This window comes from Diadema setosum, chromosome 5 (genome assembly GCF_964275005.1).
Source record: "Diadema setosum chromosome 5, eeDiaSeto1, whole genome shotgun sequence".
Classification (NCBI taxonomy): Eukaryota; Metazoa; Echinodermata; class Echinoidea; order Diadematoida; family Diadematidae; genus Diadema; species Diadema setosum.
Genome location: NC_092689.1, coordinates 24,121,847 through 24,148,369, shown reverse-complemented (window position 1 = coordinate 24,148,369; position 26,523 = coordinate 24,121,847). Strand labels below are relative to the sequence as shown.

General features: G+C 38.0%; 1 protein-coding gene across 1 annotated transcript in view; it reads right to left on the bottom strand.

Annotated features, from left to right (window-relative positions):
* LOC140228792 (DEP domain-containing protein 7-like) overlaps window positions 1–26,523 on the bottom strand; it is a 35,231-nt gene that overhangs the window by 4,816 nt on the left and 3,892 nt on the right. Inside the window, exons 2-8 of the mRNA XM_072309066.1 lie at window positions 18,176–18,387; window positions 14,783–14,880; window positions 13,648–13,752; window positions 11,848–11,934; window positions 10,645–10,856; window positions 9,777–9,969; window positions 873–1,242 (exon numbers count right to left, since the gene is read on the bottom strand). Of these exons, the coding sequence (XP_072165167.1) occupies window positions 873–1,242; window positions 9,777–9,969; window positions 10,645–10,856; window positions 11,848–11,934; window positions 13,648–13,752; window positions 14,783–14,880; window positions 18,176–18,387 (1,277 nt within the window). The remainder of the gene's footprint in view (window positions 1–872; window positions 1,243–9,776; window positions 9,970–10,644; window positions 10,857–11,847; window positions 11,935–13,647; window positions 13,753–14,782; window positions 14,881–18,175; window positions 18,388–26,523) is intronic.

Below are 26,523 nucleotides of genomic sequence, written 5' to 3'. Positions count from 1 at the left end.
ACAAGAACCGATAATCTGAAGTTTCTGAGAGCAAGGGGACTGCTGGATCGTACAGAGCAGAATAACTTAACTCAGTAGGAAACTAAGCAGTAGCTACTACTAGTGAGATTTTAGCTGCTGCTGTGCTATAATGAATACCGAGCATGTGCACACATAATGGATGATGACAACAGATTCATGACTATGATTCTCTGTTCATTACCTCCGCCAAGGAAGTAGGAGGTAAGTGATCATCGGCATTGGTTTGTCTGTTTGCGAAATAACTCAAAAAGTTGTGTACGGATTGAAATGAAACTTGCATGAAAAGTCAATATTGACACAAGGAACACCACATATAATTTTGGTAGTGATCCGGGAATTTTTATGGATTTTCGAAGGATTTTTCAACTTTTGGCATATAAGGTCAACAAACTTGGGGTTCAAGCTGTGCGTACTGAAAGTTTACATGAGATGCGCACAGAAGCATGTGCTCTGCTCGGGCAATTCCGCAAGGCGCCATGCAATGATGTAAACAAAAGGCTTCTGTTTTGGGAAACAGATTGCAAGCGTGTACGGGTGGAAATGAGTTGCTGGCTTGGCGGAGGTCTGTGCTCTCTGAGTGCTTTTCTAGTTGTGTTAGGGGTTAGATACTTGGGCCAATGTATTCTCTCGCATGTAAATGATACCATTCTCTCTCGTCCAGTGTCATATCGCAATCTTCAATGCAGTCTAAAGAAGCCCCCAGATGTAGGAAAAAGTACTCACTATAAAGGTACAAAATAATTTTCATGACTGTGAAAAAAAGAACATAGTTCTATGAAATGACCAATCAGATGAACCTCATTCAAGACCTATGCTAAGTTGAGGTCTTGGAGCCCTCATAAAGACAGTACCTGATAAGTCAGCTTCACAGCTGTATTCTTACTGGCCTCCCCCATGAAACGCAGCAAAGCTCTCAGCTGGAGACGTGTTGCAGCCGGTAACAGGAGCACACAAAGCTGAGTCAGTTCAATGGCCCTAGAGCTCTTCCCCCCACCCAGGGCACCTAGGATCATGGTGACAATGTCCATAAGAAGGAGGGGGATGAGAGCACCAGGCTTGGCCTCTGTGAAGAGCCCGACAATGGCCTGGTACAGAAGAAGCTTGCGGGCATGGAGCATAGCTGATGTCTGTGGCCAGTTCTGGGCAAAGTCCCTCCGCAGCTGACTACCTTCTGGGTGGACCTCTAAGCAGTACAGGGCAGATTTCAACCAGGGGTCAATGCTGTAAATGGAAAGAATAGAGATATTCATCTGTAGCACCCTTTTAAGACGAGTAGGAGCAAGCATGGTGTTACCGGACACCATGGTATTACCGGACATGCACATTTTTGCGTACTAATGACATTCTGTACGCACAAGACTTCGTAGATTAGCCTCACAGAACTTTGTGTGGACCGAAATCGCAAAAAAAAAAACATGACATAACAATGTAAAAACACGAAGAAATTCACATTTGACGTCAAATTTATAGTTGAGTGACCCTCACCTCGTCATAGTTAATATTTATGCATGTTTGAATCACATTTCACGACTGAAATTCTATGAAATCCCACTTACATACAGGAAAAATGCTGAAGATTCCAATAGAAGCAAAATTTCACTGATCGATAGCGGAAATTTGTAACTATTGTCCTCAAACGCGAACGATGCGGAATAGTTGTGCGCTAAGGGGCCCGCAACTCGTCACCCGTGCGTGCAGCTCCCATAGACAAAGCATGTAAACTAGAAATAGAGTCTAACCAGTTGTTGCTTTCTCACAAGGTTTTATTGCGTGAACTGTTTGAAATGTTCAAGATAGACATTTTACCGTAAAATGCGAAATTTGAGCCTCATTTGCCGATTTTTTCTTTGTCATCCGCTCGGTGAGAATGTGTACGGTGATTTGTGGGATAAATTGTGATTCTGGTGCAAGGACTAGGTGCGAAAGATGTCGATTATTTCATTGTGAAAATCGTGTCCGGTAAAATTTTGCACCGCACAAAAGGACAACTTTTTTAGAGGGGTATGTTTGAAGCATATTTTCTAACTAGAAATGTCGCTAAGGCGACTGGTATGCCTCCGCCATAATGCACGATTCTCCTAATAGGTCTATAGTACATGTAGACAATGTGTGACTACATTTTCACAAAATTGGCAAAATATTAAAATGACAAGTTTGTCACAAATGTGTTGAATGTTCACCTTCCTTGACCTAGGTTTAATTGGATGAATAGGAGAGTATGTACTTGGGGATTTAAGGACTTTAACTTGACTTTGACCCATTCATAAGTTTATGCACTGAGTAATTTTCAAGGTATGGAGAAAAAGTGCAATTTCTATAATGAAAAGTTCATTGTTACCATTTTCATCTGGCCTTTGACCCTAAAATTCATAGGATAATCACTGTCAGGCACAACATGCATAAATACGTAGCAAGTTTCAAGATAACTTGAGCCACTTCTGAGATATGGAGGAAAAAGTTAGTTCAGCACTTTCCCTTGATCTTTGACCTTTTGACCTTTGAGGTAAACAAAAAAAAAAAAAGAAGAAAAAATAAAGCTTCCAGAGAATCTCTATTAGGTTATACATGCATACACCAAGTGTAAAAAAAAGATAATCCTGCTGGCATTGCATAAATGTGAGGGAAATAGTAAAATTTTGAAGTATTGCCCTTGACCTTTGACCCATGAACCCTAAATTCTCTAGATATTCACTGCCAGTCAGTACATGTATATATACTATGTTCCATGAAGATACCTTGAACAATTTCCAAGATACAGAGAAAAAAGTTAAGTTTTAATATTCTTACTTGACCTTTTGACCTTTGACCTCATGACCCCAAACTTTCACCAAAGAATCTTAATTGGGTAATACATGTATACACTAAGTTTCAAGAAAATATCTTCAGGCATTGCATAGATATGGTGGAAATAGTGAAATTTTACGTATTTGACCTTGATCTTTTGACCTTTGACCTTGAGCATGTGCACCCAAAAGTTGATAGGCACAACTTCACCCCCTAATACACATACATGCCAAGTTTCATTAGGATACCTCAAAAGGTTTTTTAGTTACGCTGTCCACAAAATTCATTACGGACGGAAGGACGGACGGACGGACAACCCGAAAACATAATGCCTCCGGCACCACTTCGTGGCGGAGGCATAAAAACTGGAGCAAACATTTGACATGAATTGGCTGAATTCATAATTTCCAGGAGTCTGTGAATAAGTGATGTTATTTTTAGCCGAAATGTCATCCTCTGAGTATGGAATTCAAAGCCACAAAAAAAAAAAAAGCGTCCAGTAATTGGATCTACCACCCTACATTGTCATATTTGATGGTCTGGATATTACAATGTAGATTCAAACTCTGAGAAATGAGCATCATGTAGGGCCTTTCCATCCTATGCCAGTCAACCGATACAGAAGAGCAATTATTGATGGGCTCATGACTTTGTGGCAAGTATCCAAGTATCCCTAATCCCATCAGGTTTTTTGAGGGACTTGCCCCCCCCCCCCCCCCTTCAGATCTCGGTCGTGGATTGCGCGATCCTCACAAAAATTTGCACTAAGGTAGAGGCCAATGTTATCTACAAGACTTAGATTTTTCAAATTTTAATCTATGTATTTATATGAATTCATTCATGCTAATTTATGCAAAAAATAACTTTTTTTGCCTACAGATAAAAAAATAAAGCTCCAAGATTTCTGGTGAAAATATTTTTTTCAATATCCTCAACAATGATATTGAAGCAAAAATTTGGCTTCATAATTATTTCTTATGTATTTTATTGTTTATTGAATTTCTTATGTATTTCTCTGTTTTTTACTTTTTGTTTTTGTTGTTTTTTTCTTCAAAATTTGTTGCAGAAACTTTTTTAAAGCATAATCAGCCTAAAATAAATCATTATCAGCCATTGAAAATAAAATTGTTTATCTTTACATGAATTAATTGCAAAAACACAATTTACATTGGATTTGTACACAAAATCATGTTTTTGAGCAATTTTGGGGTTGACGAATTTTTTTCAATGGGGTGTGGCTTCAAAACGGTATGCCCGGGAGCGTCAAATTTGGTTTCAAAAGTTGCGCGATGCTTGAAAGAAACTAGAATTATCACTGAAGGTGATTAATACCCCCGCCCCTAGTGTTGCTTTATAGTATGTGATGTCATGAGGGCAATGACGTTAATATCAAGTTTGTGCATTTGTCGAATTGGAAACAGAATAATTTTAGTTTACTGTACAATTACAGAGTTGACACTGAGTATAAGACTTACAGCAAATGGAAACATGCTTTCCCCCAGCATCACTACACTTAAAGACCATCATACACACCAAATTTCACCGTCATAGATTAAATGGTTCAATTTGATACAAAAATGAGTGGTTACCATGGCAACACATTTTTCTTCTGTAAAGGGTGTGTGCAGCTCTGGTCGAGGTGAGGATTTAGCTTTTAACGTTTTGCGAGATATTCAGGAACCACTCTATGAGATGTCAAAGAGCATGCAGTTCTAAGGGGTATCAAAAGTTTATTCGATGTAAATCGGTTTTGAAATGGCTGAGATATCCAAAAACAAGGTGAAACAAAGAGATCCTAATAAAGTTGTGGCATGTCGCCTTTTATTATTATCACTTTTTTTGATATCTCAGCCATTTGAAAACCAATTTTCATCAAATAAATGTTGAATCCTTCTTAACATTATATGCTCTTTCATTTTTCATAAGAGGCTTTTCATTATCTCACTTAGGAATATTCAAAACATGAATCCCCACCTCAACCAGTACTGTACAGTCCCTTTAACACATTGGTGTCTTGCATAACTACACCTCCCGATCATTTATACTAAATTTGACCTTAATTGCTTGAATGATGTGGAAGTTATTCAATCCATAAGGTTTTGGTAAAATTATCTCTTAACGTGCCGTGGTCGCCAAACGGCGACCTTAGTCCTGACGTGCCATGGTCGCCGATCGGCGACCAAGAAGAGCGAGAAAAACATTGGTCATTTAAAGGACAAGTTCACCTTCATAAACATAAGGATTGAGAGAATGTAGCAATATTAGTAGAACACATCATTGAAAGTTTGAGGAAAATCGGACAATCAGTTCAAAAGTTATGAATTTTTGAAGTTTTTGTGCAGTAACCGCTGGATAAGAAGACCAGTGCAAACTTAGATGTCACATGCGTACAACAATATAAGGAAAATATAAAGAGAATTTCACAAAATTTAATCTTTTGAAAAAAGTACACATTCCCCTGACTCTTTACCGACAAATGTTATGGGTAATATTATTCCCCCTGCCTTTAGAAAGAGGCAGGTCAAGTGCTCTTTTATTATGCGAAAAAAGGGAAAATATGTTGAATTTTCTCTACATTTTCTTTATACTGTTGTACGCATATGACTCACAAGCTGAAGTAGTCCCCTCATCCAGCGGTTCCAACACAAAAATCTTAAAAATTCATATTTTTGCATCGATTGTCCAATTTTCCTCAAACTTTCACTGATGTGTTCTACTAATATTGCTGCATTCTTTCAATCCTTATGTTTATGAAGGTGAACTTGTCCTTTACGTTCTTGTGGTATCATAATGTCTTATACCAAGAAACTGCTAATGATATGTACTGGTAGCTGATTAGCATAGCCATCGTTTCCAATAAAAATATGAGCATGCTTACATTTGAAAATTTTGAGTAAATACATGATTTTTCAGCTTGATGTATTTTTTTCGCGTCGGGACAATCCGCACCGAGCGCACCCTATGCAAAATGTGTATGGATCTAAAGTCTTGTTGGTAAACCACGCGTATGTATGCTATTGAATCTGCGTGTATTGTCCAGCACAAAAGACACTCTTCAAGGGCCCGGGACAATTACTTTAGTTTCAAATACAGGATCTGAGACTAAAGGACTCAGATTTGGGAATGAATTACTGAGGCAGAAAGAGAAATTGCTAAGACAAAATAAACTGCTAGTATCTTTTGAATCATACAATTCTAGAAGACAATTTTGTTATCGTTGGAAAGAGGAGATATAGCTCTAAAACTTTCTCACAGAGTGAAGGGAGCGTTCTATTGAAGAAAAATCACGACTGACTCTTTCTTTCCATACTACACAAAAATTTCTAATAATTTTTTGATGATATCAATTATTTCTGCAATATTTCAGGTTCAGATAGATATGTGACCCGCTACAACAAAATGATCCTAAAGTTGCGCGAAGTCGATTATTTGAAAATTGCATGATATAATCCGCTAATCTTTCTGCTTTAAATTGATATATAACACATTTAATAAAAATAATCGGCTGCGGAGATATCAATGTTTAAAAGAGAGCATGTCGAGACGTCTGGAAAATCACTGTTTCGAGAAAAGCGCCTTTAAGTCTTCCTTTCGACGCAATCGCGATCGAGGGACACGCAAGTCAGTTTTCACCTCTGGACAATAGAAAGTAAGCCCTAGCAACCCCCGAAGAGTTCATTCAAGCACATCAGCGTCGGCGGTCTCCTCACCAACCAATCAGTGACCAGGATGTGAGAAGCGGCTGAGCATAGCGCACCCCGCCTGCACGCACCAGTCGACTGGGCAGTGTGCGAGCTTCACGCTTCGGTTAGCAGCAAGCAGCAAACTGACCAATGAGATCACTCCGGTCGTTGTTAGGGGTGGAACCTATCTGTGGCGCTCAATCCAAATTTTGGAACCAGTTTCTGCTTCATTGAAACGCCAAAAAACATGGCTCAGAAAAACATTATTTTTTTTCAATCTTTCCTTTGATCATTTTGCTTCAAAATTTCGACAGATGATAGAAGACATGTTAGACTCCAATAATATATCAAAATCAGAAAATCGTAAGTTTTGACCAATTTTAATGCTCTGACTTCAAACTCGATTTTCACGGCTTCGACCGTGCACGACTTCAGGACCTTCTTGTTGTAGCGGGTCACATATTATGGCAAACTGACTACATGACACAAAAGAACAAACATTTCTTAATACACATTGTGTAGAACTCAATTCAAAATAGTTGATAGTTTCAAAGATATGGCAGTTTTAAATTACATTGTCAATCCAGTTTCGAAACGTTCTGGCGTTACGTTCTGGCGTTAGGTAAAGACCTCTGGCACGTTCGGGGTTTTGGGCCTGGCACATTAAGAGTTATGGTTACCATGGTAATGCTTTGTGCGACAAACACAAAAATCATGTGTTCCACATCTATGCCTCAAGGCCATAATGCCTACCAAATTTGATTTCAATTGCTTCAAAACTGTGGAAGTCGTTCACTCCACATGATTTCAAAGAAAACATGCGGTTACCATGGCAACGCTTTGTCAAGTACAAACACAAAGAGTGTCTTGCATAGCTACACCTATAGATCATCATAGATACCAATTTTGAAATTGATTGCTTAAATACTATGGAAGTTATTCAATCCACAAGGTTTTGGTAAAATGGTTACCATGGCAACGCATTGTCCGACAACCACAAAAAAACATGTCTTGCACATCTATACCTCAATATAATCATTTACTCTAAGTTTCATTTAAATTGCTTCAAAACTATAGGAGTTCGCGACGCAAGATTTTGCAACAGACTGACCGACCGCCCACCTGACTGACCGCCCGACCGACCGCCCACCCGCCCGACCAACATCGCGGTGATTCCTATATACCCCCTTCACACTATGTGTGGCGGGGGTATAAAAAGTAAAAAAATGTCGCGGTGAGAGCATCACGCGTTGCGGAATATACATTTGCACTAAATTATAATCATGACAGTATGCAGTCACGATCACAAGTTCAGGTATTCACAAATAAAACATTCATCATGAGAACATGGAAAGCAAGCTCTCCAGTAAATAATGGTGCGGTAGAGGCGATCGGTCATACAGTGAAAATAGTGAAAACGCCGACAAGATGGCAATCCTTACATATCACTCAATGTTGCCATAAATTTCTGATCATTCTAAATGCCAAAAAATGCTAGCTGCAATGTGACATTCACAAACTACACATATGAGATTGTGTAATTTCTGAGTCTATCATAATCATGTATCCACATGCTAATGCATGCTGAATTTGAAATCAAACTGACCTGCTTAATTTGCTTTAATGAATGCATGTAGTGTATAGAGCTCATTCACTTTATCTGTTTTTGTTTTTGTTTTTTCATTTGAAGCAAGTCATTTTCATATCGTTATGCCTCTAAAACATAAACATGTTATTTTGAATGCAGACCAGAATTTTGAGATAATTTCTAGAAAAGAGAAAGGAGCTACTCAGGCAAGAATTGCAGCAACGTATGGGATTGAAAGAAGTATGGTGTCTGACATAAATACAAACAGAGAGATGCCCGAAAACAACGCTGCACACTACCACTGGTCTGATGGTCCAGGACCAGTAAATATCACTGTCGGACCAGTACCTTTTTCAGGAATGGACCAGTAAAATATGAAAAAACTGGGTACTTACTAGTTTGATAGACAGGTTGAACCAGTAAAAAAAATGGGTTAGTGTGCAGCCCTGCCTAAAAACACAAAACAAAACACAAAAACACTACCTATGAGGTTTCTGTCAATGCAATGTTTATGTGCCTAGCAACTATAAAAGAGGACTACATACTTTCGTACTTTGAAGCCGGCTAGCAGAGAGTACACCACTGTTACAGTGTACACTACCTACCTAGCTACCACTGTTACAGTGTACACTACCTACCTAGCTACCACTGGGTTGGCAGCTATTATATGTGCATGTACATAAACACTGTTTCTCCCATATCCGGCCAAATCACTTATCCTGACATGGCTGGATCAAGGAGGTCAGACTGTATATGTGACCCGCTACAACTACAACAAAGGGATCGGAAAGTCGGGGGAGGACAATTTTCTTCCATTTTAATATCACATGTAACACAAGTCATACAAGTACTCGGTTGTGGAGATAGCGATGATTTTATTAGTGCATGTCGAGTGGTTTAGGAAATCAGCGTTTTGAGAAAACTGCCTTCAAAGTTTTCCTTCTGACACTATCATGATAAGGGGAGGCAAGACAATTTTCACCTCTTGATAATAGACGGTATGCTCCTAGCAACCTCTGCGATGTTCATTCAAGCTTAGTGTCAGCCATCTACGCACGACTAATGAGTAACCAGGACGATGATTTTATTAGTGCATGTCGAGTGGTTTAGGAAATCAGCGTTTTGAGAAAACTGCCTTCAAAGTTTTCCTTCTGACACTATCATGATAAGGGGAGGCAAGACAATTTTCACCTCTTGACAATAGACGGTATGCTCCTAGCAACCTCTGCGATGTTCATTCAAGCTTAGTGTCAGCCATCTACGCACGACTAATGAGTAACCAGGACGCTACGCACTGACCAATAAGATCACTCCCTCATTGCTAGGGGCAGAGTCTAGCTGCGGCGCTAAATCCAAACCTTCGGACATGTTTCTGTTCCATTGAAAGTTGAAAACTCATGGCTCAGAAAAACACTAATTTCTTGCCTTTCCTTTGATCATTTTGCTTCGAAATTTCGGCAGATGACAGACGATGCATAAGAGTACAAACATATGCCAAAAACAGAAATCTGATCGTTTCGACCGATTTTGATGATTTGACTTCAAACTTGATTTTCTTGGCTCAGCCGTCACTAACTTTCAAATCCTTATGTTGTGGCGGCTCACATATGAAAGGTTTGGTCATATGACGTATCATGTCAACTATCAGTCCTTGATGATGTAAAAACCTGCAGTCATTATTACAACAACATTCAACATACCTATCAAGATTAGGTCTGGTGACATTCCTTCTAGTGGACATTCTTGTGGCTGCACCCCTTGCTGACCTTTCTACATGCTGAGCACTTTCATACTGATAGTTTGCTGCACAGGCAAGGAGGTTGTCCAGGTGGGATAGGTCCACTAGATGTAAGATCCTCTGAATTATGGCCTCCTTCCATATTTCACTCACAACTTGGCAAAGAAAAGAGACAAACAGCAATTACAGTCTTTAAAACACACACACACACACACTTTTTGTGTTTTTGTCAATTTTTTTCCTTTCTTTTTCATATAAACAATATACAAATTAATTCTTGACAAGATAACACAAATTTCATTATAACAACATAAAGTCCACATTGTCAATATTACGAATGAAAATCTTACACACACAAGCAACTTTGATATGTATCATACATTGTATATACTCATTGCTTAAAATCTATTTCAGTATGAGTATAAGAGTATTTCTGTGATCATATTACAGAATCAGGGTTATCTTATAGGAAATATTCTATATTACAAAATATTCAATTTTTTGAGCAGTTTGTATCATTGCACCCTAATGATACTGTAGACTAGCAGAGCTTTCATACAACAGGTATCACAGATATCAATGATTTTTTTTATCCTTCTTTGCAGCTTGACAAACCCCTGCAATGTCATCCCATCTCTTGTGAATATTCTCTCATATGAATATGGTCTATGGAAATGTCTTCTAAAGTGTACTGGACAGAGTCATACAGTGCTACTTATGCCAAAATTAGCACCATACCTTTAGCACAATTAATATGGAATAGGAATAGAAAGTAAACTGCTCACGAAAAAAAAGCAATAAAGAAAGCAAAGACACATTTCTGTCCATACCATCTTTAGATAACCTCTTTTCTCTCCTACTCTCGCGCCCAAGCTTGCTAAATGCAGGAGTAAATGGCTCGCCAGGAGTGTTATGAGGAGCAAGAGGCCTGCGGGAAGGAGACAATATAGCTGCCAGAGTGCCTCCTTGGGAATGAGGACCTTCAAAGGCTGGGTTCTGGATCCCTTTCAAGTTGCTTCCTCGTCCCTCAGCAAGTGAAGCTCTATCAGTTCATTGCAGGAAAGAAGAATATTGGTGTTATCAATGGAGACTGATCTAACACAAAAACCAAGCTTCAGCAAAGGTTTAATGGGATTGTACAGTACTGGCTGAGGTGGGGATTCATGTTTTGAACATTCGTAAGTGAGATAACGAGAAACCTCAATATGAAACATGAAGAGCATGTAATTTTAAGAAGGATTCAACGTTTATTTGATGAAAATTGGTTTTCAAATGGCTGAGATAGCCCAAAAAGTGATAATAAAAGGCGACAGGCCACGGCCTTTTATTAGGATCTCTTTGTTTCACCTTCTTTATGGATATCTCAGCCATTTCAAAACCTATTTTCATCAAAAAAACTTTTGATACCCCTTAGAATTGCGTGCTCTTTCACATCTCATAGAGTGGTTTCTGATCATCTCGAAAAACGTAAGAGCTAAATCCTCGCCTCAACTAGAACTGCACACACTCTTTAACACATAATCCTACTTCACAGAATAGCAGCAGGATGAAAGCGAAAAACTTCGACCATTGTACACTTGGGTCCAACTTACTGACAAATACTACACATAATACAGCAATCTATTCAACACAGAAGCTCCAAAAGGTTTTGCTACGAAAAATTAAATTCACTGGTCAAAATCACAGCTCATGATACTATGGGTTTGATCCACAACATTTCATCCATGATAATTGATCCCACTAAAGTGACTAGTCATGATCTCTTGTCTTCCAATCAGGAGATTTAATGACACACTGAAAATATGAACTTTTCATGAAGAAACAATGACAGAAAAATCTGCTTGTTCATACTACAGCAGCAAAACAAACAAACAAACAAACAAACAAAACAAAAACAAAAACAAAAACGGGCAGAGTCTCATTAACACAATACAAAATACTTTCAATATTTGATATTGTGGCATTCAATAAACAGATGCTTGTTTCAAGTGACTGTTACAACACTATAATAGTCTCTCAAGATGTGAACGTACCTATGGCCACTTCTACCTAATCCAAAGCTGCTTCGCCTCTTCTTCCTTCTGTCAAATTGGTCCTGTAACACATCTATGCTGAATCTCCTGTAGGCATCAGTATGTGTACAGATATACATATGTGTATTACCATATATTTGCTATTTCCAATGTGAGACCGGCAAAATGGATTGTTTGGCTTTATCATGCCATTCAATACACAGAGAGGTGTTGTTGTTGTTTTTTTGTGAGAAAATCTGAATGCCTTTGCAGCTGCATTCTTTTTTTAAATGTGAAATATTTCTCTTTGCGTTTTCTATATAATGAATTGCTTAGCCAACTGTACCACTGCATATAAAATCACAACTGATATCACAGGTTAGCCCCACCTTTTACAAGGATAAGATGTATGGGCTTATATATTGCATGTAAGCCAATTGATACACATTTATACATTTATACATTTATATTGATATTACCAATATATCCCACGTAAAATCAAGAGGGTTGAGAGTTCAAATGAAATTTGTGTGGATTTTGTGATGGAATATAAGCTGTCTGGCCCAAAGGTTACCACAACATGGAACAATGAGTACTGTATTTTTTATATCAATATCAGTCATCTATTCATCACATATTGTATGGTACAGCAAGACATTTTTTGCAACATGAAGTTTTTGTGAATTGGAGCCAACTGAAAATCTCTTTGCATTTTGTACATCCTTCTTCATAAAATATGTGATAGGGTTGAATTTGGAAGGGTATGATCCTTTTACACAAATCTCTACCTCATAGACCATTCTGAACGAATGAAAATCTCCATTGTGAAATGCAGTGTTAAATGATAACTGAACAAACCCAGATCTACTAAAACTATTAGATGTGTTTGTTTCTGTTTCGAAACACTGGCTCAAGTAGATTAACATGCGTTATTCAACTATTTTTAGTTACTGTTACCCGGCAGGATAGTGATGATTTCATAAATTATTGCGGCTTTAATCTTTTATGTACTATAAACACTCATGTTTACTAACCAGATGTTGGAACTAACAATGGAAAGGATATAATGATGAGTTGCAGATGCATTTCAAAAATATATTTGTCCATTTTTGGCTATAAAATAAGATACGGGTGTTGCAACATGGAAAGTTTTTGAATGTTTGAATGCCATTTTTTTTTTCTTGCTGCGGTGTGGTCTGACCTAATATCACGCACTAGTATCTCGCAAAAAAGAAACTCAAATGATATGTAATGTTCAATAACTTAGTAGGAACATCGGAAGGTATTCCTGTGTCTTATCGCGTAGTTTAGAAGAAAACATGGAAGGAACAGTACTCAGTTATTTGTCACTGATAATGGGGGATAAAAAAAGGATAACGTTGTGTTTCCGAGTCTCCCTGCTTCAGATAGTACATAATACAACATGTACAGAGACGGCATGGGGATCATATACATCCACAGTGTGTATAATGAATAATACTGTGTTCACTACAGACTCTGCAGAACTGGAAAGAGACATGGATAGGGTGAATTCGGTGGAATTTTCAGCATTTCGTTTGTCGTGTGTTTGAAAGCGGCAGTTCCAGAAATGGAACCTCGTTGTATCCGATCAACTTGCAAATGTTTTTCTTTATCATATAAATTCATGACGCACCAAAAATGTCCTCGTTATAACCAGGATCTCGTTATAAACGATTCGTTCTGCCATAGGTTTACACGCAAAGGAAAACGGGACTGACGTGAACACCTCGTTAAAAGCGGTTCCTCGTTATAAACCAAACTCGTTATAACGAGGTCTCACTGTACTGGACTGTCTCTAACCTGCAGGGTTTTGAAGTGTCACTGGGTGAGGCATGATGGCAGTAGCTCTGTGCAGCTGTGTCACCTGTACCTTCAAACTCCTCCTTCACATCCTTACTACAGAACCTAGAACATGTCAAAGTAAAGGGGAAAAAAAAAATGTCATCATGGCAACTGGTATGCCTCTCGCCATATGACATTATTCTCCCACTAGGCATACAGTACAGCTTGCTATTGTGAGACAATATTTTCACATGATTAGCAAACAATCATTATGTGGCAATAATACACCAACCTTCATGACAATACTTGGAGCCATTTTCAAAACATGGAAAAAATAGTGACATCTTAGCATTTTCACCTGACCTTTAGCTATATGGCCCAAATCTTTCCCTACAAGATCACTGTGCAATTACGCATCTACTAAAGACCAAGTTTGATAAGTCACAACTGGATACATACAGTCACTTCTATGGTATCAAAAAGTTACATTTTTGTAACTGCATGTGACCCCAAAATGAGCACAATTTTGAGATTTGTGTACATTTCCTACAGAAAACAGTGCTCTGTCATGAAACTCATAAAAACCTATTATTATTACTATTAATTACTCTGATTAATTCTACATTGTATATGCTAATTATGGTAGAAAATTTGGCAGTGACAATTTCCAATGAAAATATGAAAAAAAAAATTTAAGTAAAAAAACAAAGAAACAGAAAACAAATTCTGAACACAATAAGATATATACACCTGTACTAATAAATGTAGTAAATGCCTTTTCAAAGTTTTTATGATGTACGATTGTTGAATATGTTAAAGCAGATATATATACGAACCAAAAAATACACTCTCAATGCTTTTAATTAGTGTTTAAAAGGCTAAAATAAGATCTTGGGCTTAATTTGCATGATTAATCAATCAAAATTAGAAATTAATTTTATAATTTAAAAAATTTTTACATCATAATCTTGTAGATTACAACACTTGTACATTTTTTTTTTCAGATTTACTCAAGACAAAAGCAGAATCCCGTTTCTAAACTGTATTTTCTACTTCATCCTCTTAATCAGTATGATGAATCTTTTTTTCAAGTCAACACAATACATGATGACATAACTGGAATAAACGAAGAAGACAAAAAAAAAGGAAGTACCTGTAAAAATGTGAAGCACTGTCCTCAAAGAGAGCACGTTTGTTCCCAAAGTTACCAGAAGCTTGCACATCCTCAATAATATTCTGATCTAAAAAATACTGTGGAGAATGAAGAGAGTCAGTTTGTTTGCTATCATTATCAGTAATGCATTCAAGGGGAACAATACATTAGTTGAAACAGAAACTGACATATCGTATTCGCCGGTGATAAGGAAGCACCGTTTTTAATAAAAAATAAATCAGTGAAGTCTGGTTGAGACCAGCACAAGCAAATTATTGTACACTGTATTTCCAACTCAAAAAATCACCTTCCTAACCAACCCACATATACATGTATATGTAGTGTGCCAATGAGAAACGCGATATCAACCACTGAATTAATCAATCTTACAGACAATGCTATGTTCTGCAATTGAGTGACAATGTGTTTTTTGTTTCATTATTTACTTATCACTGTTGCTGGTGCCAATTCTGAGGACATTTAACAAAAAAAGTCTAAAAAAGAAAACACAGCACGAATGTAAGCTGGTGTGCATGCAGCGGCAATTGCAATCCTGTGCCCATCACAAAATAGCACTATCTCATGCAATACTTGACTATTAAATAGTACAGTCCGCCCTACAGTGTGTGTGAATGAGGACACACAGGTACAGTGCACTCCCGTTAATAACGAACACGGTTATAATAAAATTTCGGTTACAATGAAGTAAAAATTCAGGCCGCAACATTATCCTTTCTATGTTTTTTTTTAAATTTATTTATTTGGTTATAATGAAAGAAAACTGTCGGTCCCGAGGACTTTGTTATAACAGGAGTCCATTGTACTGGGCTATTGAATAGTGTCGTGTGAGTGTGCAATGGCTCCGTCATTCTTCACAATACACATTAGGGTCCTACACAAAGATAAGATCACTCAAATCCTGACACGCAGTTTGCATCCAACGGAAAAAGAAAAAAACAAAACAAAACAAAACAAAAATTATGATAAAACAACATGAATTATTGTAGGGATATCATGGAAACATGGAGAAGTACATGGTGGTACATTCAATGTAACATACTTTCTTAATATGAAAAATAATGCAGAAAAGCAAGGAAGGTTTGATCAGAACAAAATCCCCCAGATTTCTTTTTCTGTTTTTCATCACCAAAGTCGGGGTGCAGCCTATCTGGTGCTGTGGCCTTATTCGCCAGTGAATACGGTACTGTGTAGAAGAAAATCTCAATAATGACAATGAAGACAAATAATAGTCACAAATCAAATAGTCATTGAATGATCATCAGAATGAGGTAATTGATATTTCATAAACACAGCCCATTGATAACACATGTGAAGACTGGAAACTACATCAACATTTGTGTACATCTAATCATGTGACATGCATTCTAAGTGAAAATTATTCAGATTTAATGTTTGAACCAAATGAAATGATGTGTAAAGATAATTCCCCTCATAGATTCAATGTCTACTATTTCATCAATTTAACAAAAGATATCGTTTGAAGACTTATTATTTTTCTCTTGGTAAGTGGTAGCATACAGTCTTCGTTCAAGCATGTGAACTTGAAATGAAGTGCAGGAAAACAGTGAAAGATTTCGACATGACATGCATTAATTTGATACATCAACAGACCAATACTTCTGACTCAAAACACAAGTGTGCATTTTGTTTTCCATTTCTCTGTGGAAATCTACATTCTGAATATACATCCAATACTCCTACATGTATGCCATACATTTCAAAATTGTATAACTTTGTATAAAAAAATTTGCAAGTCAGCCCCATTCAACCTTTGATAATCCACGCCGAAGTTGCATCAATGTTTCTAATTGTGCCTCTGTGTATTATGTCATGTGTACAAGTTGTTATTGATTGTTTGTATCAAAGCGTCATGAGTGTTGATATGCTGACACATTCACTTTTCAAGTAGCTAACTTTATCATTATTATATTCACATTCTCCAAAACATATTAGCCCATTGAGGGGCTGATTTTGCTACAACAAGCACATTTCCCAAAGACCCCTGCACGAGTATACTCAGGACTCATCGTCAACGGGTTAAAACATAGCTTTCCATAATCTATAAATGTTTTTATTGTTTCTTAGGTGGGAAATCACCTTTTCAAATCAACTTTTTTCTTCAATGAAAAAGGATTTCTAATAATGTTGCTGTGGTTCCCAATCACAATCCTAACTACTAGTGAAGTTGTGTGCAGTGATTTGCAAAATATCACGCTCCTGAAATATGTTGTACAGCATTTCATATCACTTTCTTAGGTTTCAAGCACACAGTTGAAGCGGTTAAGCTACAGTGGACTCCAATTACAATGAAGTCCTTGGGACCAGAGTTTTCTTTTGTTACAATGTATATCAAAATTTTGTTATAACCGAACAAACAAACAATAAAGAACAAAGAGTGGATATTTTTGCGGCCTGAATTTTTACTTCGTTGTAACCGGAATTTCATTATAACTGTGTTCGTTATTTCAAATTGGAGTGCACTGTAAGCCAGTAGTTGAATAGTTGAACTTAGTGGACCTATCACATGTACACATTGTACACAAATGTCCGCGAGTGTAGTGTACTCAGTCATTACAGGTAGGCCTTCAATGCAATCGGTATGATAAAACAATACATGTGTACATGTCCTTTGTACCGTATGTATTTTGTGTGGTTTCCTATACATTGTACATTTCATATCATCAAGCAGGCAAACATGCACAGCCATTTTAAAGGTTCCGAGAAATAATCAACATTGTGTGTAGGTCTAATATGTACAGTGCACTCCCGTTATAACGAAATGCTTGGGACCGGCAGTTTTCTTTCGTTGTAACGAAATTTCGTTATAACCGAACAAATACAATATATAACGAAAACAAGGAAGTCACGCATATGTCATATTCTGTTGGTTGAATACTCGTCATACACTGGAAAACTATGTGAACAATAAAACAAATAGTTATTCAATTTCAGATTATTGTATTACAATAGTGACACACCAAGCGAACACACAGTGATGTGACGCGTTCGCCCATGCAGAGACGCTATAAAATACTTGTTCCGCTACGTATTTTCGAAAGCAATCCTCATTTCGTTATAACGGAGCACATTTCTTTTGTTTTTCTTTGTCAGTGGTGCTCAGAAAACACTTTGTTATAACGAAAATTTCGTTATAACCGTGTTCGTTATAAGCGAATTTTGTACCATAGACTTTAATGGCGATAATTTTGGGACCGGAAGTTTTACTTCGTTATAACGAAATTTCGTTATAACCGTGTTTGTTGTAACGGGAGTGCACTGTACATGTATACACATAAAGGGATATTATTACAACTGACAAGAAACCAACACATAGGAGCATTGTATTTCATGTAATGGAAGAAAATAAATAACCTGGCAAAGTTTGGAAATCTTCTCTCTTGTGATGTCTCTGCCTTCAACACTATCCCGCTCCAGATAGTCACAGATGACATCTACAGCATCAGCTCCTGTGAAACAGTCTTCATATGACCGCATCAGGTGTTTCCTAGTCTTAACATCCACGGCCAGTTTGAGGTGTTCTACTATTCCATTCCACAGCTGAGTAGCTCTGAAAGGGCCAGGTGCTAAATAAAGATATATATAGGTAAAGACAACATTTTTAGAATTCCAGTTTTCATGGAATTTCATCCCTTGGGTTAAATAGTACACATGAAATTTAAAATTTAAAAGGGGTATAATGACAAAAAATTGATGTCCCATATGGCCACAAAGTTCTGTAGGCAAACCACTTTTGTTCTCTGTATCTTTCAAGGATTAAGCACAAAATTTGAAAGACATAACATTCAGTATCACTGTTATAAATGCAGATGATACACCGCATACAAATATTTGAGCCTTTCTCACCAACCAGGATTGGACTCTCTGAAAATTTAAAACAATTAAAATTAAAAGTACACTGTATTCATGATGTTAAGACATGGATGGGCCATTCTCAGATTAAGTGTTCAATTCCATGTGAGTAAAACCGAAAAATCAACCACAAAGTAATACATTCAAAGATGTGTTTTCGGAAACTTCAAAACCGGTCAAATACGAAACAAAAAGTGGAACATTCTAAATGATGACCATTCATTGAGTAAAAATGATTTGAAATAGAGCATCATATATGATTTTTGATCACCAATCAGATACGTTACCACAAATTTACATGTTGTAATGGACTCCTAACTCCGAATTAAATTTATTGTTTTGATCCAATTTCTGTTCAGGAAAAGACATCTGTCCCCCCTAAAGATATTGGTTTTTTTCAAGAGGTAAAGATGTTGTCATCCCTTGCTAATTGGTAGAAATTATTTCTGTGTGGTAGGTTGAAATATGCTTTTTGCTGAAATGAAATATAACCTTAATATTCACTTTGTATTTTTAGCAAATTTCGCTTACAAATAAAGTTTCGAATCCCACAAATCATGCAAAGGGAACGATCCGATCTGGAATTTCCACAGGAAACAAATATGAATTGCTTTCCTGGGGAAATAACTATTGAAAAACATCGAATCACCTTTGGTAACGTATCTGGTAAAATATAAGTAATAATCTTAGTTGTGTATGAATTAATAAATATCACCTGTTTAATTATTTACCTCATGAATTGATTTAAAAATGAATGATGTAAGCCCAAATTAACAATTTTAAACATTCTACGTAATATTTAAACTATGAAATGTAGTGGAAAAGAGCCCTAAATGTGAAAGCTGAGTTCTTCATTCACAGAATATTCTCATCTTACATCTGAATGTATTTATCCATCTGACTATAAATATTCATTAAGTTTTGATGGATAATGCAAACAAGGTTTAAAAAATATATTTTTGCAGGAACTTAGAAAGAAGTAGGTACAGTCTCTATGAACTTGATATGCTAAACTGTTGTTTGACCTATGGTAACGTATTTGGCTCATCCCTTTTAATGAAAATGAATAAATAATTGTTCAACTTATCAATGAATCTTGAGTAGTTCTTCATATGTTGAAAAACACTAGAAAGAATATGCAACAGAACACTGAAATTTTTCTCGGAAGCGTTTCATAAACTACTTTTTACTCTTTCAAAGTTTGGTAACGTATCTGGCGTACCGTAAATGAATCTGTCGGTGAAGTTACAGAGCAATTTCTACTGAATATTCTTCATTTGAACATAACTTTTAATTTTTTATGGAAGCGTCATTCTATGCAGAATTGTTTTATGAACATTTTGTTTTACATAACATTATTTGTCACTGTGGGTGCCCTGAATTATACGTAACGTATCTGCTAAATCTGAAAAGCAAAAAACTGATATGCTGAATCTTAGCTTCGTCTTGTAAGATAAACGTTCAAAGTTGTTGCATAGAATAATGAAAGTGGCTGGGTTTTATAGAATAGAACTTTGGAGTTTATGAGCACACAACGATTTGTTTGTAAAAACATTTACAATTTCTTTTCAGCATTTTGATTATGTGGTAACGTATCTGTCGGAAAACTTGGCATTAAGTTGTGAGACACTGACGCACAAAGAAAAATCATGTGGAAGTGTTGCTCTTTTTCACCTGTCTGTCCTTTTTGTGTAAGAATATAATCCTGAGGTCCAACAAAACGAAGCATGTAATGTGTAGGGATGAATTTTGACCAGATTTGATCCTCAGAAAGCACAAGACCAATGAGCAAAATTCGGTCACGTATCTGGGGTAACGTATCTGTGGTAACGTATATGGTCGATCATATTATTATGAGAGCGATATCTACCAAATATTTCTCACTTGTACTAAACTTTAATGTTGAATCGATGCGTCATTCCGAGGAGTAATGTATAATATACAATTTGTCTGACATTGCAATATCTGTCGCAGTGGGTGGCGTGAAAAGTATGTAACGTATATGTCCAAATAAAGTGTAGAAAACCGATATTTCAAACATTGTACCGTATTCTCAATAAAGAGCTGTTGCACAAAAAATCTAAGTACTTGCAGTGTATGAAGTATATCCTCAGGGTTTCATATACACAGGGTCATTGCATAGTCTTGTTATTTTCGCAATGCTGTAACACTAAAGAAACTGGTAACGTATCTGGCGGTGAATTTGGCGACAGGTTTCAAAAGGCTATAAAAAAAGAAGTCAATAAAAATTTTGGAACTTTTTGAGTATTGTGATTAGCACATATGATATGCTCATCGTCCATGAAAATGATATTTGGAAAGTGTGTTTGTGGACGGAGAGGAGCAATAAAACATAATTCTGAAATAGCCGGCGACACTGCGTTTTGGGGGTCTTAACGAAGTTTAACAGCAAAATTTTATACAAAAAGGCAGACAACCGCATTTGATCGTGTTTATTTTTAACAAATAAAGTCCTCGTGATATATAATAAACATTTAAATAGTATCTAATAGGTTTCAGGGAACCGCAAACTGTCATGGAATGTCGGCGACAACAAAATTCCGTATTTGAACGCTTTTACTGAGAATGGGCCGGATAGAAAGAAATGGTCTGAAATCTAATGACAGTAAGTCAGAATTTATTCTGATAGGATCCAAACAGATGTTGTCCAAAGTGAAGTCTGATATATGTCATGTTAATAGAATTGGCAACAACAATGTTAAGCCACTGAACAAAGTTTGCCATCTTGGTGTTGTATCTGATGCAAATCTGTCATTCACAGACCTACACCATGTATCCCAATCTGTAAGATTTCATTTTGTAACCTAGACCCCGTTTACAGTGCGAGGCTCGGCCGCGGCCGAGCCGCGGCCGAGCCCAGCCCCGCTTCAGTGTAAACGCGCAAAAGGCCAAATGCGAGGCCAAAATTGGCCTCGCATTTGGCCTCGCTCTGGAGGTGGTCTCGGCCGCGGCCGAGCCGCGGCCGAGCCCTGCCTCTTCTTGGTGTAAACGCAAACTGGGCCAAATGCGCGGCCAATTGCGCGACCAATTTTAGTCTGGCTTCCAAACCCTCTGCCTGTATCTTTCGCTGTTCAGGATATTAACCCCTTCGACATCGAAAACTAGTATAGTTTAAGGTGGTTTTGTCCTGCAAAGGATTTTTTCCTTCGGCAAAGGCCTTTGCCCGAACGGCGACCTCGTCGCCACGGAATTCATTTGGCAAAGGGTCTGAAAACTAGACAATACCAAATTGCGTTTGTTTGCAAGCAGAGCGCCACTACGACAAAATATTGAAAGGTTTGAATCAAAAGCGCGGCCGAGCCCAGCAGTGTAAATGGACAAAATTGCGAGGCTCGGCCGCGCAATTGAGGCCGGACTGTAAACGGGGTCCTACATAGGCTCAATTCGGAGAAATTTAAGTAGATCAGCAGCAGAAAAATTAATGCATGCTCTTATTTTGTCCCATCAAGATTTCAGCTATTCTCCATTTTGCAGCCTTCCACAAAAAGAACTCAGTAAACTGCAAACTGCAACATCTTCAGAATTGTGCTGCTAGATTACTTACCTTGACAAAGAAAATGACATCTACTCCACTCGGTCCCTACACTGGCTCCCTGTAGAACACATAAACTTCAAGATTCTTCTTAAAAAACTGTCTACCATACATTGCACAAATTTGCCCCTGCTCACCTTCAAAATACCAAGGAGGTTGAAGAGATGGAGTAACAACAGAGTTATTCCCTTTGATCTATGTTCGAAGCCGCCGCTAAAAAATATTTGAAGCATGTGCCAAACAGGATCTGCCTCGCCGATACGAAGACAATTGACTCGTGTCTCATTGCATAATCACCAGCCACTTTCAAAGGAAGATATGTCTTTGTGATGGTAATTACTTTTCGCTATCCCTTCTTATAAAAGCTAGGTGGTACAGACATGAGGATGCGCGAACAGAAATTGAGGAAAAAATGCTGAAACGAAAATGAAAATTACACGACTGGGCATACGCGGGCACTAATCTGATATATCTATCAATAAAGAATTATACCTGAAGATTATTACATGTTAGCTTCATTTGGGGAAATTAAGTCGAAGAGTGATAAAACCAGCTTTCCAGGATGGTACAGTTTTAAACATGTTCACATAATACAGCTCTGATTTACACTTTTGCGCAAATTTCTGAACGGAATTGACTTTTGTTTTACATGCTTTATTATTAAGTGAAATTTCATTTCATTTAATAAATAAACAAGCAAAATATGGCCAACATTATGATAATGTTCAAAATGAATTGTCAGACTGCTCAGCAAGACGGCGGCTTCGAACATCGATCATCAAAGGCACAAGTGCACCTGTGGAATTCTTTTGTACATCAATAGAAATCTGATAACTGTTTGAATAATTACAGCCAGTTGGAACTCCATGTATAAAACCTCCTTGAAAATACTCATCTTCACCAACCACCACAAAATCTCCGCTCATCGAACACACAGAAATTACAGGTAGTGTACCTCAAATCAAGCATTGTTTGGGGGATCATGCTTTCTCTTTGGATCCAAAACTTGATGAAATGTCAACATACGAAAGCACCTTCCATTGACGCTTGAAAAAGAACTCTCAAAACCTATCTTTGATTATTTACATGTTTACATATTATATTGTTTGTTTGCTTATTGTTCTTGTGTTATATCTTTTATGATACTCTGAATATTTTGTAACGTAAAATTCTGTTCCACAGCGCCATGAGTATCTTTTGACACTGTAGGTAGAATGAGTACTTTTAGTTACAAGAGCCTCTCTGTTATCATCACAATACAAGTGTCATAATGTACAGTGTGTATGACAGAAAAGCAACAGCTACGGGTATAACAGCACTCCAGTTGAAAGTTCACAATTTCTGGGCAGATACTTCTGAAATGTACGTTTTATAGACTCTAGTTGTACTGTACATGTAGTTTGGATTCTTCAGCTGCTCCTGTGATTTTTAAGTTCTGCTGGATCTGTCACTGCTACACCTAGACCATCTGCCCCTTGTTCGGTGGCCCCTTGTTCGGTGGCCTCTGTACAGTTGGCAAAGTGGTCTGCTCCTCACATAAGAGACAGATACCAGGGCCCCGTTTTATCAAAAGATAAAATCGATTTTAAATTTCCTTACCACACAGGCCGCCATAGACTTACAGTTGAAATCAACTATATAATCGATTTTAACTCTTCATAAAACAGGGCCCAGGTATCTTCCATTTACATACTCTGCTGTGGGGACTGTGCAATCTATTCGCGCACACTTGAGTTTAGCAATGAATTTGAGCGCGGCTACGGTGAGCAGAGTTGAAGGCAGTGTTACCCAATAATGCCATTAAAGTATGCAAAATAGTGTATAAAAGAAGAATAAATCGTGAAATTGGTGAGCTTGACTCCTTCCTCGAGTATGGTTCTAGATCTAATGTTAAAGGTATGAAGTGTCTAGATCTAGATGCCAATTTTTGTGACCTCTTTTTAGACCTCTAGTCTGGATTCTATGATACGGACAAGAGACCCGCGGGTCTAGCGCTCAACTGAGTATCGCAAGTTCACCTTTCACGCAGTCACTAATCTAAATTATTCACAGCTCTACTAAAATTTGACCAGGCATTCTCAAGTAGAATATTAAAATGTACAATAAGGGCCAAAATTTTTTAAGATTCCCTAACTTGTGGGGATTGGGGCCCCCTGGGGCTCTCTGGGTGGGGCATGGTGCCCATTTTGATAAATTGTGATCCTGACCCCCTAGGGATGCTACCTGCCAAGTTTGACAAAAATCCATCATGAGGTTTTCAGGAAGAAGATGAAAATGTACAATTCAGGCCCCCATTTGGACCTTCCCAACCCCCCCCCCCCCAAGAGGGGCACCCCTGGATCTGCTATGAACAAACTTGAAACTACAGTCATTAATGTACTCACTTTATCATCTTAGCTCTATAACTTCTGATTCTAGAGAAGATTTTTAAAGATTCCTTCATTTTGGGGGGTTTGGGCCCCCTGGGGTCCCCTGGGTGGGGCATGGTGCCCATTTTTACAAATTGAGATCCTACGATGTAACCCCTAGGGATGCTACCTGCCAAGTTTGGTGAAAATGGGTCATGGGGTTCTCAAGAAGAAGATGAAAATGTACAATTTAGGCCCCATTAGGACCCCTCCCCACCCCCCTCCCCTGGGTCCCAAGGGGGGCACCCCTGATTCTGCCATGAACAAACTTGAAACTACAGTCATCAATGTACTAACTCATAGTATCAACTTAGCTCTATCACTTCTGGTTCTAGAGAAGAAGATTTTTACAGATTCCTTAATTTTGGGGGGTTTGCCCCCCCCCCCCCTCTCTGGGGGCCCCCTGGGTGGGGCATGGTGCCCATTTTAAGAAATTGAGTTCCTAACCCCTTAGGGATGCTACCTGCCAAGTTTTATGAAAATCGGTCTTGGGGTTTTCAAGAAGAAGATGAAAATGTAAAAAGTTTACGCACGACAGACGCCGGGCGAAGGGCAATCGCAATAGCTCACTTGAGCCTTTGGCTCAGGTGAGCTAAAAAGGGGAAATTCTACCCCATTTTATGTGTTTCCTGATGCCACTGAACTCTAAGTCCACACAGCTCAGCAGAGTGGATGGAAGATATCTTGTCTGTTGTGAGGGGCCAACCTAGTACCATATTAAATATGTGTACATAAAATGTACAACTAACAAGAGGCCTCTGAACAAGACTCAAGAGGCAGATTTATCAGTCTATGCTAGGCCTAGATGTTCTAGCCTAGATGGAACAGTCTAGGCTAAATAGTTCTCTGATGATCAACTCATTCTACTCAATACTCAAAACTAGAGGACACAACAAGAGGTTTGTCATCCCCAGAACCCAAACATCACTACTGAGAGGGACGTTTTTCCCAGACACCATCCGCCTGTAGAACCACCTGCCTCAAGATGTAGTGAACTCGACATCACTTGACATCTTTAAATCAAAGATCAAACATGTAACCTTCAACCAGCTACCCAGGGCAAAACAGAATGATTTGAACTTGTACATAACTTTTTTAGAAACATATATTTTTTGTGCACTTTTATGCCTCGAGTATCATGTCTGTCACATGGGAGAGCCCACCAAGTGTGCAAGTATACTCCCAGGAGGTCCTGCACAGTATAGGAATAAGAAGAAGAGGCTAGTGATCTAGAGTCTCAGAGATCTAGTATATAAGGTGGGAGTAAGAACCCAGATCTACATGTAGATCACTTCTATAACCATCTGATATAGTGATCTATGCTTGTACTTCTAGATCTATTTCTACAATAGTGAATGGTCATGAGTGTGATGGAACAAGTTTTCGCACAAGGTGAAAGATAGAGGTGCTTTAAACATTCAACTAGTAGTGTGCGCCTCATCTTTCACTGAGTGCAATCTTGTTCCATTGCCAAATGGCATGCCCGCAGCCCGCATGCATTGCATGAGTAAAGGTGTTGTAAATCTCCATGATTGTTAATCAATATTGTCCCACTCATCATCAAAATCTACTGTATACGCTATAATTTTCGCGTACATAAATTTTCGCGAATTGCCGATGTCACACATTTTCGCGAGTGGTTAAATTCGCGATTGGGGGACCAGAGAAAATATGAAGTGGCAAAGAAAGTGTGAATATTCAACTTACTATCAACGAATGCTACCACAGCGACTGGGCTGTGTATACTAATACTAGTAGTTAGACGTGGACGTGTATGTACGTAAACAAGCTTAGCCAGTATGGTCTGTTCGGTAAGCCGTAAAATGTTCGTATCGTCAAGGCAAGGGATTCATTTTGGAAGGTAATATTTTCGCGTGTTGTTAATTTCG